This window comes from Leptidea sinapis, chromosome 39 (assembly GCF_905404315.1).
Source record: "Leptidea sinapis chromosome 39, ilLepSina1.1, whole genome shotgun sequence".
NCBI classification, from domain to species: Eukaryota; Metazoa; Arthropoda; class Insecta; order Lepidoptera; family Pieridae; genus Leptidea; species Leptidea sinapis.
Window position 1 is genome coordinate 3,552,586 of NC_066303.1, and position 13,805 is coordinate 3,566,390.

The 13,805-nt window shown below is 35.9% G+C and overlaps 1 protein-coding gene across 1 annotated transcript; it reads left to right on the plus strand.

Moving 5' to 3' along the window:
• The first annotated feature begins 5,777 nt into the window (after positions 1-5,777).
• Positions 5,778-12,242, plus strand: LOC126976167 (zinc finger protein 85-like). The gene is made up of 2 exons (XM_050824398.1): positions 5,778-6,823; positions 10,135-12,242. Exons 1-2 carry the CDS (start codon positions 6,512-6,514, stop codon positions 12,076-12,078), a joined length of 2,256 nt encoding a protein of 751 aa, XP_050680355.1. The 5' UTR covers positions 5,778-6,511; the 3' UTR covers positions 12,079-12,242.
• Positions 12,243-13,805: the final 1,563 nt, after the last annotated feature.

Sequence of the window (13,805 nt, forward strand, 5' to 3'; positions counted from 1 at the left end):
TGACATAATCATTATGGGACGAAGTTTTGAAGATCATCTTAAGAAGCTCGAAAAAGTCTTCGCAAAACTGCAGGGTGCCAACTTGAAGTTGAGTCCAAAGAAATGTTCCTTCTTTCAACATTAGGTGAATTACTTGGGGCACGTTATCTCGGAGCAAGGCGTTGCGACGGATCCTGCCAAGATAAGTGCTGTCAAGGACTGGCCGACGCCGACAGAAAAGACACATGTGAGAGCATTCCTTGAACTATGCTCTTATTATCGACGCTTTGTGAAAGGGTTTTCCGATGCTGCTAAGCCCTTACATCGACTGACTGAGGAGAAAAGAGCATTTTCTTGGAATGAAGACTGCGAACAAGCTTTCTTAGAGTTGAAGAAACGACTATGTGAATCACCTATCCCCGGATATCCTGACACGGAGGGAAGAATCATAGTAGATACTGATGCTAGCAATTCTGGAATTGGTGGAGTGTTATCTCAGAAGAGGGGAGATCAAGAAGTTGTAATTGCATACTTTAGCAAATCTTTATCGAAGCCGGAGAGAAACTACTGTGTAACTCGTAGGGAGTTACTTGCCGTGGTGAAGACATTACAACATTTTAACAGTACGTGTTGGGTCGCAAATTCCTCGGAAGGACTGATCATGCCGCCTTGAAGTGGTTACTAGAATTCAAGAATCCGGAAGGACAAGTGGCCTGATGGATTGAGCAACTTCAAGAGTATGACTTTGAAATCGAACATCGAGGAGGAAAAACTCATGGAAACGCAGATGCTTTATCTAGAAGACCTTGTCCGACGGAATGCAAACATTGCATTTGTCAGGAGGAGAAAGAAAATCCAATAATCCGACTGATCAGAACAGATTCGATCGATGGGAACTGGAGCAACGATGCAATGAGGAGAGCTCAGGAAAATGATAAGGATCTTCAACCACTTTTACATTGGCTAGCAAGTGGATCACTTAAACCAAAATGGTCTGAAGTGGCTAGACACAGTACGGCTACCAAGAGTCTCTGGGCACAATGGAATAGTTTGGTGATGCATGACGGGTTGCTCTGCCGGAAATGGGAAACCCCGCAAGGAAAGGAATGCCATCTGCAACTGGTCGTTCCCAGGGAGAATGTGAACGAGATCCTGAGAGCTTATCACGATGGTTCTTCAGGTGGACATTTGGGAATAAGAAGAACTCTTATAAAAATTAAAGAACGATTTTACTGGTTGCATTGCCGTGATGATGCCGTAGGAAGAGTGGTGCCGTAAATGCAAGAGTTGTGCAGCTGTCAAAGGACCTCAAACCCGGAGCAGAGGAGCTATGAAGTTGTATAATGTTGGGGCTCCGTGGGAGAGAGTAGCTCTGGATATAGCCGGGCCGTTTCCAGTCACCAAAGCTGGAAGCCGTTACATGATGTTGGTGATGGATTATTTCACGAAGTGGCCGGAAGCATTTGCTCTACCGAATCAAGAAGCAGTTACCGTTGCGACGAAGCTGGTGAATGAAGATTTGGTGCAGCCACTGCAGATTTGGTGTGCCTTTGGAGTTGCACAGTGATCAAGGGCGGAACTTCGAGTCACAAGTATTTCAAGAAGTTTCAAGATCTTGGGAATCCATAAGACCAGAACTACGCCATATCATCCACAGTCGGACGGGATGGTGGAGACGTTTATCCAAACATTGGAGCGACATCTGGCAAAAGTAGTGGACAGTCATCAGGATAACTGGGATGAGTACATTCCACTGTTTCTTATGTCGTATAGAAGCGCAATACACGAGACAACAACGGTGACTCCTGCGTACGCCAATTTTGGAAGGGAATTAAATTGCCAGCTGATTTACTCTCAGGCTGTCCACCGGATACTCCGAAAAGTATAACAGAATATGTGGATGAGATACGGAAAAAGATGGTTGACATCTACAAGGAAATTAGAACAACTGGGCTTAAGGCAAGTGAACGGATGATTCCTAGTTTTGAAGAGGGAACCCTGATTTGGTTACACAATCCGGGGGTATATAAGCCGTACTAAGCGTGGTCTACGGCAGTTCTAGTTCTGACTCGAAAGTGTAAAGAAGAAGAAGAAGAAAATTTAATAAAATAAGGTTTAAAATAAAAGAATTTTAACCTGGTTAAAACTATATGTATGAGGGCTGCACTAAAAGTATCGGGAATGGAATATTTCCACCGTTATTGTCATATTAAAATCTTTTTAATTGAAAACTCCTTGCTTTTAAAAATCGAATACCATTTGTTTTTTTTTAAAAGATTCTCGGTCTTGTCTCAAGGTCTTTTCAAACTTGTAGTCGTTGAGAAAATGGAATTGGAATGAAAAACGTTTGAAAATGGAATTATGTTAATACGCAGCGCGGAAATCGAGTAAAATTTGCACCGTCACCCTTTGCTCAGTATGACGCGGACGACTTGATACGAGGCGAATTAATTGAATTGCGGGAGGATGTAGTTTCTCGTTTAGATAGCCAGGCGAATCTAATAATTCATTTACAAACTCAATTTTATGAGACCAAAAGTTATCTGAACAATATAGTTAAGATAATAAGTTCGCTTGAGAAGAAAGTATGTCATTGCGTGGGCAAAACCTACGCCGAGATTTTATCGAATAAACGGGTACATCTTCGTGTTCAATAAGAAGCGATAAAAACATCCTAAACAGTGAACGGAATATCAAAAAGTACAAAACTATGAAGCCAAAACAGATCATTCACAAAAATGATCCGAATAAAGTGTTGTGTACAAAACAAAATGAGCCCATTACAGTTGCATCATCGGCAGCCTCACACAACACTGCTGAGAGTGTAGTAGATGTGCAAAATGTAGATGAAAGTAGTAAGGAAGTCAGGAGGTCCGTATCATTACAGAGGCGGGCTCAAGTCCGGTTAGGCAACAACACGGATTCATTTGCGATTAAGGGTATGGAGCGGAAGAAATTTTTGCATGTTTGGCGTCTACACCCCCAAACTACACCGGAGGACATAAGAAAGTTACATTGAAAACATTTGTGGTTCGGATAATTCTATTAAGATTGAAAAAATCAAACCCAAATCTAAGCGAGATTACGCCTCATTTTATATAGGTGTATCAGAAGAAAATTTTTTATAAATTAAATAACCCCGACGTCTGGCCAATCAATACAGAATTTAGGGAATGAATCTGGTTTCGAAGCACAAGCAAAAAAAATGCTGCTAACTAGAAAAATACAAATTTTCTACCAGAATGTAAGAGGCCTTCGAACAAAATTAACAGAATTCCGGAATGGTTTACATCTTATGGACTATGATTTATACGCTATCACTGAATCGGGTTGCAATGAATCCATTCAAGATGCTGAACTTGTCCCAGTGGGGTATCAAATATTACCCTGCGACAGAACGAACGGTCATCAGCAGGGCGGCGCGCTTCTAGTGGCCACACAGAGGTTTGAGTTGCGTCGGGTATGCATAACCTCCGTATCTGTCCTCCGTTGTTGACACTTGTGCATTTGAAATTATTTGTGTCACCGTCTTTTTAAATAATAAATTTTTGTTTTTATGTTGTGTGCTGTATACAGCTGTATATTCCACCGAATAGCTCGGAAAATGATTATTTAATTTTATTTAAAATACTGGAAGATTTATATATTAAGTTTAAAAAAATAATTGTAATAGGAGATTTCAATATGTATTCTTGCCCTATTAGTGTCAGTAATTACTATGATTATTTGATAGCCTATTGTGAGTTCACTCAATGTAATTATGTTCCTAATAGCTTAGGTCGTCGATTGGATCTGGTATTTAGTTCGGGGTTCGATTCGGGTGCGGGAGGCGAGGTGTTAGTGTCCGCGGCGGACGAAGCGCTGCTACCGGTCGATGAGCATCACCCGCCGCCGCCGCTCGAGGTGTGCTTGCGCACTGCGGCTCGCGCACCGCTTGACCCTGCTGCAATCACGACCGCCGCCCCGCGCCCCAGTGCTCAACATTTACACTCAGGTAAGGCCGTTATCAATTGCTGTATTCCAAATTAACTATGTTTGATTGGTCTAAATTATATAAAATTTGTAATTTAGGTGAAATGCTAAATTATTTCTATAATATAATAAATAATATTTTGGATGAATGTGTACCTAAAAGAAATAAAAAAAGGAAAAGTAGTGAAAATTATCGATATCCGGAATGGTACACGAGTGACCAAATAAAAAATATTAAAACTAAGGTGATGCACACACAAGCGGTATAAGACGAAATTACTCAGTGATTACAATAAATTCTCTTTACACAGAAAGTTGAAAAGTACATTCCCTGAATTATGGAAAACCACGAGAGTTATTCCAATCCCGAAGGGTAAAGCGGGACCAGATGTCAGTGGGTATAGACCGGTGGCAGTCCTATCAACGCCGGCAAAAGTGTTCGAGTCAGCTATACATCGCAAGCTGTACGCCCAAGTGTCAGCGCAATTTTGCGACTCCCAACACGGGTTTCGTCCAGCCCGAAGCACTGCCACTAATTTACTAAATCTGATGACATATTTGGTCCCAGCAATGGACTCTGGAATACAGGTAGATGTGGTTTACCTAGATTTCCGAAAAGCATTCGACACTGTCGACAATGACGTATTGCTGAGGAAATTAGCGGATGTAGGTTGCTCGCCAAAAACATTACAGTTCTGGGCTTCTTACATGAGAGACAGAAAGCAGTATGTAGACTTTAGATCCGGTACGTGTGGAGACGCCTCCATCCACCACTACTATCCATTCCGATGGCGAGAACAAATGTGTTGGCAAAGTCACCTTTAACTAGAGCCCTTCGCCATATAAATGAACTCCACAACAAAGTAGACATTTTTCAGTGTACGTGGAGTGAACTCACAAGGGTATTGTTATATGTAGTATGTTATGGTAAATAGTAGTATGTTTAAGTTTTTTCTATTTCTGGTGTGATATATTATTTGTAATGTAATGTTTGATTGTATGATTAGTTTTAGTTTGATTTGATTGTTGTTTGCTGTGTTTGTTATTCTTGTTTGTTTGTAACTGTCGCATAAGGTAATACCTGTAATGATAGTTGCTATGTGTGTGAAATAAATAAATGTTATGTATATTTTGATTACGAAAAACTTACTGAATATAGGTGACTATGGTTAAAAAATCAATACTTTTGGAAAGAAACATATTTAATATAAAAATGTATTTAATACGAGCATTACTTACGTGGTTAACTCCTGGATTTTTACATTCACTGCGGCTTTGGCAGTCAGATACAACACCCAACCATGGCGTTAACTTTTATAAGTTGAAAGGAATCCGTATCTAACTCCAAACATGTTTGAAAACAATATAATCACAAAAATACTATTCGCAAGCTCGATCATCGACATGCAGGATTTTGTTTGTTTGCCTGAAAGTTGACATTGGAGCAAACAATAAAATGCGTTACGCGATAGAGATGCAAGATCAATGTTTTTATCCCGTTATATCGCAGCGTAAGTTGTATATCGCTTGTCTTTTCTATTTCTAATGAAGTTACCGACGCTACTTTGAGAGTTAATATTCTAAGTTAACAAGCCTACTTTGATTTTATGTAATAGTTTTTGGAGAGCTCATGTCCATGAAGTTTCGTATTATAAGTTTAAAAATATGGAGGCTAGAGGAAAACATACAAATAATATTATTTTAATAATCATATTATCCACTTTGTATGTCTGTGATCTTTGCCGTCTTGTAAATTATAATAATATCTAGTCTTTAAATTCTCTTTGATCTATACCACAGAGTAGGTACTTTAAGATAAACTGTCTGGTGTCGATATTATTTTTATCTTCAAGAAATCGAAAATGTAGTTTTGTTTAATTTTTGTTGATCATTTAAAACTCAATTTTGAATAACGCCCGCTGAATAAATTTCAAACATTAATTTATGTAACATGATTTTTCCAACTACAATACAAAGTGGATAAGTTACAAAACAATTGATTATTGTCACCTTGGTACCTATGTTTGTAAATTTTAAGACGTAGATACTAGGTAATTTTCTAGTTTCTATTGTACATAGTTAATTATTAATAACTAGCACTCTTCAGTCGTCCGTGTAACTACAAAACGAAATTTTCTTTAATAGGGTCTGTCTCTATTTGAAGAGAAAAACTTACATCATTTTTGTATATATTATTACCGATTTTAATTACTACCTACATTTTCCCAATAATTGGTCCTCGGGTACTACCTCCTAGTAATTTGATTAAAGTCATACTATGTGTCATCATTCATTATAAATTTTAATACCTATGATTGTTATATTGTAACAAGTAACAACCGTCTTGTTTTTGATAAATTTATGTTGAAGCTGTAGAACTGACAGTATACAAGTCATTAAATTGAATGATACAGTTATTTCATGATGTAAGTGTAAATATATCAAATAAAAATATTTGGAATATTAAGGAATGAATGTAGTATTTTAAATCACAAACCAATGATAAATCAAAATTACTGAATCATAATAAGACATATCTGATGATAAATTAAGAAACAAAATGGATATCAAGGAGGAGAACGATGATACTTTGATACATATAAAAATTGAAAGCGAAGAATTTCTACCGAACATTGATCATAATAATCCATTCAAAGATATTCAGTTGGAAGTTAAATGTGAAATTGCATTAGATAAACCAGAGATTAAAAACAATAAGGTACAGCTTACAATTGAGACAGAAAACAATGATAATATTAAGGAAGAAAATGAAGATTCATCAGAAATGGATGAGAGCAGTATTGAGAGTACAGATATAACAGCACTTGGAAATGTTGAGGCTTGTTTAGATGATACAAAGGATTATTATGAGGTATTAATTATTCTTTAACAATGATCAATATCTACACATTACACTTAGATAATTAAGATGTCTAGATAGAGTCTCTTGCTGTTAGACAACCAATAAAAACAGGCCCGGAATAAATACTTTAGTGTGTCTGAGAAGCTGTGTCTTATACTTGCCGTTTGTATGACACTTTGTGTCAGTGTGTGTGCATTCCCTAAAATAGAGGTTAGTTCTAAACTCTATTTTTTTCGATGTTTTCACAGCTGTGACAGTCTAGAGTCTATATAGACTGTCTGGGTTCTAGACGTATAAATAATCTAAGACATTACACTATAAAATATATGTTTAAAAGGATAAAAAATAATTTTATATGAATTATTCTTTTTCTAAACATTGACCAGCTAAAACAATGATATATTATTGTCCATTTGTATATTTTGTAAAGTTTTTCTTCTTTCTAACTTTGAAATTGTACGCTAATCTTTTTGATTTTGTTACACAGAGCTTTAATTTGGAATCTTTGTAGTATCTCTATATTTGAATTTTTGGCAGAACCCCACACTTCTATTCCGTACTACCAGATAAGTTTTAAAATTGTTTTGTAGATGTGAATTTTTTTACAGGCATGCTGTATGTGATATTTCCCATAGCCATTTCTAATTGTAAGTTCAGTTTGTCACATTAATTCCGTATATGAGTTTGTTTCTCTATTCTATTTTCTAGTGAAATGCATACTTGGCAGTGTCATTTAACCAGGGCGCAGTTTTCTTCCTTTGACAAGAAAGGTACATGGACAGACTGTCTTTTAATATGATCGGAGATTATATGGAAGATGTCGGTTTATCTTATAAAGGAGGCCTAGATGCCAAACCTTATCGAGTGCTTGTTATACATCAAGAAACGCAGCAGTACAGTACTGTTTCCACTTAGTGCGTCTTTAATTCTTTTTGAAACCCGATGAACTTGTTCAATGGTTGAATGGCCTGTTCTGAATTTAGCCTTTGTGGTTGTGATTTTTGGAATAGTTTAGATAGGATGGTTAGAAAGTAAGCTTGTTGGTCTATGTGAAGAAGTAAGATGTGGAGGTTTTCCTGGCTTACGGATCATTATTATTTCTGATATCTTTAATCCTAATAATAGCATTTAAGAGCTGCATTATCCAAACAATACCTCTTTTCAGTAGTCGCTTGATGATTTTTAGACTCCAACAAGTACTTCTCTTTTGACCTCGCAAGATAAACAGTGGTATATTGGTAGACTTAGATTATTTATTAAGGCTTATCAACTAGATACATAATTTAACATATACAAATAAGACAAATATTTATGAGTGTAACTATTTACATATCTAAATTAAAGGTATGCAAAACGATACTAAACAAAAAAACGAATGCTAAAAACAAATTAGAAAAATAAAAATAATGAATTTACTACTAATCTATATTTAAGCTTTTTAATGACAAGTACACCTGTTTTTATAAAAGTTAAAACTTGAAAAAATATCAATATTATCATCTAATTTAAATATTTTATTATAGATTACACATATGAGTTGAATGGGAGAGTTTAATCCGTAGTTATTTCTATAAAATTTAATAAATATTGGGGAGTAAGTACCTCTTTGACAATAAAATGCTGGTACACAATGCCAATATTTAGAAGAACATCTGGACAGTCTATATGTTGTTTATGAATTTGTAAAGAAAAATCAATTTCCCGCCTTACAAGCGTTTTCCAGGGAATCAATTTCGAGTTTAATTAACCTTTTTTGGTTATTATAAATATGATATGTTTTATCGAAATAAATAAGTCTAGACACGATTTTTTCTGCACTGTTTCTATTCGAGTTAAGTATTATTTATAGTATGGACAACAACTTGAAACAGTATTTTTAGCGACTCAATGGATCTAAAGTCTTGAGTGTTTCGAAAAATAAAACCAAGCATTTTATGACTTTTTTGTGCAATATTATCACCATATCCGCTGTCTATTATTATGCCTAGATCTGTAATTTCATTAGTTGTTTTTCAATACGCCATCTATATTATATGTGGTTATAAGCTTTATGTTTCTTGATATTCTTAGATTGCATTTATATTTGTTAATCTGCATAAGGTGACACACGATTGGTATCATTTTGTAGCTTAGTTTAATCAAGAGGCCAATTCACTGTTCTATATATTTTTAAATAATCAGCATATAATTCCTAACTAGAATCAATAATATTTTTGATAAAATGTGTGAATAGTAACGGGCCTAAATACGAGCCTTGGGGGACGCCAGTTAGTTGCTGAAATTCATTGGAATGATATTCACTGAATTTGACAACCAGTGGTCGATTTGATAAGTAAGATTTTAACCAATCTAGAATTTGTTTCGGAATAGTGTATATATTTGTCAAATGCCTTACTAAAATAAGTATAAATTTCGTGAACCTCATTTTCTTTGTTTATTTTTTCGATGATTAAGCAATCGAAATTTTATTAGCTGTAAATATGTCCTAAGTTAGTCTTGTATTTTATTTGTTTCATATGCACCTGTACATGGTGAGAAATCTTAATACAAGAATTAACCATAAGCATTTGGTCTTTGCTTACCATTTTTCGCCACCACACACCTCCGCCGCTCTTTAGTCCAGATGATGCTGACAAAAATGACATATTCCTCTTAGTCTTCTCGATTCCAAAACCATTTTCCAAAAATGTTTTTACCACTTTTTCTAACTGTAATTTCTGGAGTATATTATGAAACAGTTGTTTGCGCATTATAATTGTGAGTACATGGCAATATTATCAATGCCATCATTACAGTTAAGTGGTCAAGATTTTTTAGTTAGAAGAGTTAATGTAATGTCTTATGCGTCGCAGTCAGCATTTTTTTCTAATGAAATCGCTGCAGAAATGAGAATTATGTCAATACTTTCATTTAAGATATGTACGTCATCTATAAATTAAACGACGCAGAGTGCACGAAAATGATTAATGGGAATACCGAATAACGCATAGAGCTGCATCATGACTCTGTGTCTTGTCAAATCAGGGTGGACAATCGCAATAGTCGCCAATATAAAAATTGTCGCAAGTAGTAATAACTGACCATCTCTGCTTTTTACTAAACTGTCCAAAATCACTCTGTCAGAATCATTCTAGAAATAGGCCTTGGATATGTTTCTCTTATTATCATATTTTATCTGTATATAATATTGAGGAACATGGTCTCTGTGCATAGTCAACGACTCCAATCCTTAATTTTTAGTAAGTCCATGTATACTCCTAAACTAAACTCAGATGACAGGGCAACTTAACAATTTACTAATATAAATATTTGTTCAACAGAATGAAAAAGAAATCTTGCCGAATATAATTAAAGAAGAACCTGATTTAACTGTTACAGAAACACATTTGATTTCAAACAAACTCTTAAATACAACATCTACGATGGCGAGTGTAAGTGACAATATTATTGAATCTCAGACGACAAATACTTTAGTAATGGGAATTCATCCATTGTTAAAAACCAGCAAAATTCAAATAGGGAATCCTGAAGAAATACTACCAACTTCGAATGATCATGATGATATGGACTACAGTGATACATTTCAATTAAATTCTATCACTGGTAATGTTTTATCCTTAGAACAAGAGGCCTATAGCTTACTTAAAGCGAAGAAACAGATCGACGCTCGGCTAGACAGACCTTGTATTTGTCCGAAGTGTCCTAAAACATACAAAACCCCATCCTGTCTTAGGAAACATATGAAAGTCCACAAAGCTGTTGAAAATCATGAAATGGGAATAATAAAAAGACTTAAAACATATGAGCAAAACAAATCTAAGAAGCAAGAGGAAGGTCGTGTGGAAAGTTACGATGAAAAACTTGATAATATTATTGAGGATGCGAAAAAGAGAAAGAATGAGAAGAGGCAGGAGCGACTAAATAAAAGGCATAAGAAAATTATGGAAGCTGAAAAACAACTTTCTACGAATCCAGTCAAAAAGAAAAGTAAGGAAAAGAAAGTTAAGATGAAAGAGTGTGCCGTGCAGCCTAACATAGAAGCTGAAGTTAAAATAGAGTTAAAACGTGAAGGATATGAATGTACGTGTGGACAAATTTTCAGGCGAAGGAGTAGAATGGAAACATGCTTGCGTTCACATAGCATGGACATAGATGCATCATCCTACTATTCTTGTGCATCGTGCCCAAAACACTTTAAGGATAAGGAAGAACTTTTATTACATAGGAAGCGAATTCACCGCAAAAGATTTCCATGTAAGTTTTGTCCGACAGACTACAACACACGAAAGGAATTATTTAAGCATTTACGGATACATCAGAAAGTTCAATTAATGGAATATAAAGTTATATCTGAAGTTATGGAAGGGAAACAGAAGTTGTGTTGTTTTATGTGCGATAAAAAGTTTTCGGATTTGTCTGACCTCAAAAGCCACGTTTTGGACGATCATAAAGAGCCATATAAATGTCGAAAGTGTGATGAATCCTTCCCGAAAATAATCGACTTCGGTCATCACACAAAAACACATCACCCTGAAATGGAAGGACAGTCAGTACTAGATATTTTGGAGGCGTTTTCTAAACTAGTCCGAGCTTGGAAATGTGAAGAATGTGATATGCAATTTCATGAAGCAGACAAGCTTGCCAAACATCAGATTGAACAGCACAGTCCTGATTTGAAATCTGGATCACAATTTCAATGTGACGATTGCCGAAGAGTTTTCATAACCCAAAAAGGATTAACTTCCCACCGTAGAATCCATCACAACACTAGTTGCGTTGAAGAAGCTGAAACTATAGAAGGAGTGTTGTGTGTAGAATGTAGGAAAATATGTAAAGACAATGCAGCACTAACCTCTCATATGCGATTCCATTCTTTAGATCGTAAGTATCCATGCAAATTTTGTGATTTTCGTTTTGCAACTCCTGAGAAACGGAAAGCACATTCAGAACTTCACACTGGGGATATGAGATATGTCTGCTTTATCTGTGAATACCAGTGTACGTCGGAGAATAGATTGAACCTACATAAAATGTCTATAAAACACTTGAATATGAAAGAGTTTTTATTGAGTAAGGCAGCTAAACAGAGAAGTGGGGAAGAAATAGAGAAGGTAGAAGAAGGCGGGCCTTCTGATGAAGATGCGATGTGTGACATTTGCGGTGAAAAGTACGCGAATGAGAGGCAAATGCTGACTCATAAAGAGAGCCATCCGTTCATTGAGTTTCCTAACGAGGATACGCCTTCGAGAATATTCTTCAAATAATCAATCACCTTTGCCTTAGCGTATACAGTATTAAATACTGGAAACATATTATAATAAGTAACTGTAGTGGATAAATGTGTTGTTTACTAGTTATTTTTATGTAAGTCGAGAATTTGATAAATTATTATTTCTCTAAATAAATATTATGGATATGTTGAGTCATATTAACTGAATTTTCTTACAAAACTCCACTGAAATAAATAGCCAGTATCTGTCAATATTCTTTTTTTTAAATAATAAAATAAATAATAGTGCCGGGAGTCGAGCTCGGGTAGCCCAGTAAGCAGGGGTTACTAACCACTGCCGTATGGCTCGTCAAACGATTTTTTAACACGCTTTTATTGTTGTTTTTTATTAGGCCCCTTTTTTCACTTTTTTAAATGTGCTTATTTCCTGAAAAATCTCTAAGATATAGTACTGGATTTTTTTAACATCCTGATAATTGACAGCGAAACTATTAAACAAATGACTTAAGTTTTCTTTAGTGTTAATTCCGCCAATATTTGTTTTTAAAACAGGTCTCGTGCCAGATTTTGGCGAGACAACACGTCCTGAGGATGCCTGGTGTAGAGGCGAAACACGTGTCGAATTGTTTTAAAAACAAATATTGGCGGAATTAACACTAAAGAAAACTTAAATCATTTGTATAATTATGGATTTCCGCTAAGTAACGCCTAATTCAATAAATAGCGAAGCTATTTATGACTAATAAAAAAATGGATGAAGCAGCACACAGGAAAGCCAAAATAACTTGTTGTATTGTTATAAAATTTATGAAGCATCCTCGGTAACTGAGGAAGAACTCTCCTTCATGGATTCCATTATCAGAACTTCATTTTGAATAATAGCCGAATACTAGTTTTTTTTAATATAAGAGGTTGCAAACGAGAATGAGGGTCACGTGATGGGGAGTGGTGAGGCAACCGCCCATGGACATCCGCAACAACAGGGTTCCACATGGGTTGCCGGCCTTTAAAGAGTACATAAGTTTGTAAATGTACGAAATCACAAAATGAAAATAGCATTCTCAAATTGCTAGCATACGCTCCTTTTTGATGTCGATTGAATAGCGATTTCCTCTCAGAACTTATAATAATTTGATTTAATCAATGCGTGAAAAGCATGACTATCAACAAATTTCATAATTTAAGTCGGAAGTAGTGCTGAAATATAAAGATAGGCTGAGGTAACATTACTGTGTTTCGGTCTGAAGGGCGCCGTAGCTAGTGATATTACTGGGCAAATGAGACTTAACATCTTATGTCTTAAGGTGACGACCGCTATTTGTAGTGCCGCTCAGAATTTTTTGCGTTTTTCAATAATCTTGAGCGGCACTCCATTGTAATGGGCAGGGCGTAACAATTACCATCAGCTGAAAGTCCTGATCGACTCGTCCCTTATTGTCATAAAAAAAAACAACTTCCAAAACTTATATTATGTAAATTTTTCTCAGAAATGCATTACTGTAAATGAGTCCCTACACAGATAAAACTGTTTGGTTAAAAGAGTGATACAAAAAAAAAATCATTGCTGTTATTAATTGATTCCTTGCTTCCTTCCGATCGGAGAAGACTTCGTTGATGGTTCGAGTCGCTCTTCGTTGCATGCGGTCGAATGGAAAAAGCTGGTAGTAGAGAGAGGCCTCGGGATATGGGAGCAGCTCTTTGAGAATTCGTACGATAATAGACATACATGTAGATTTTTTATACGCCCGTCACGTCTTTCAT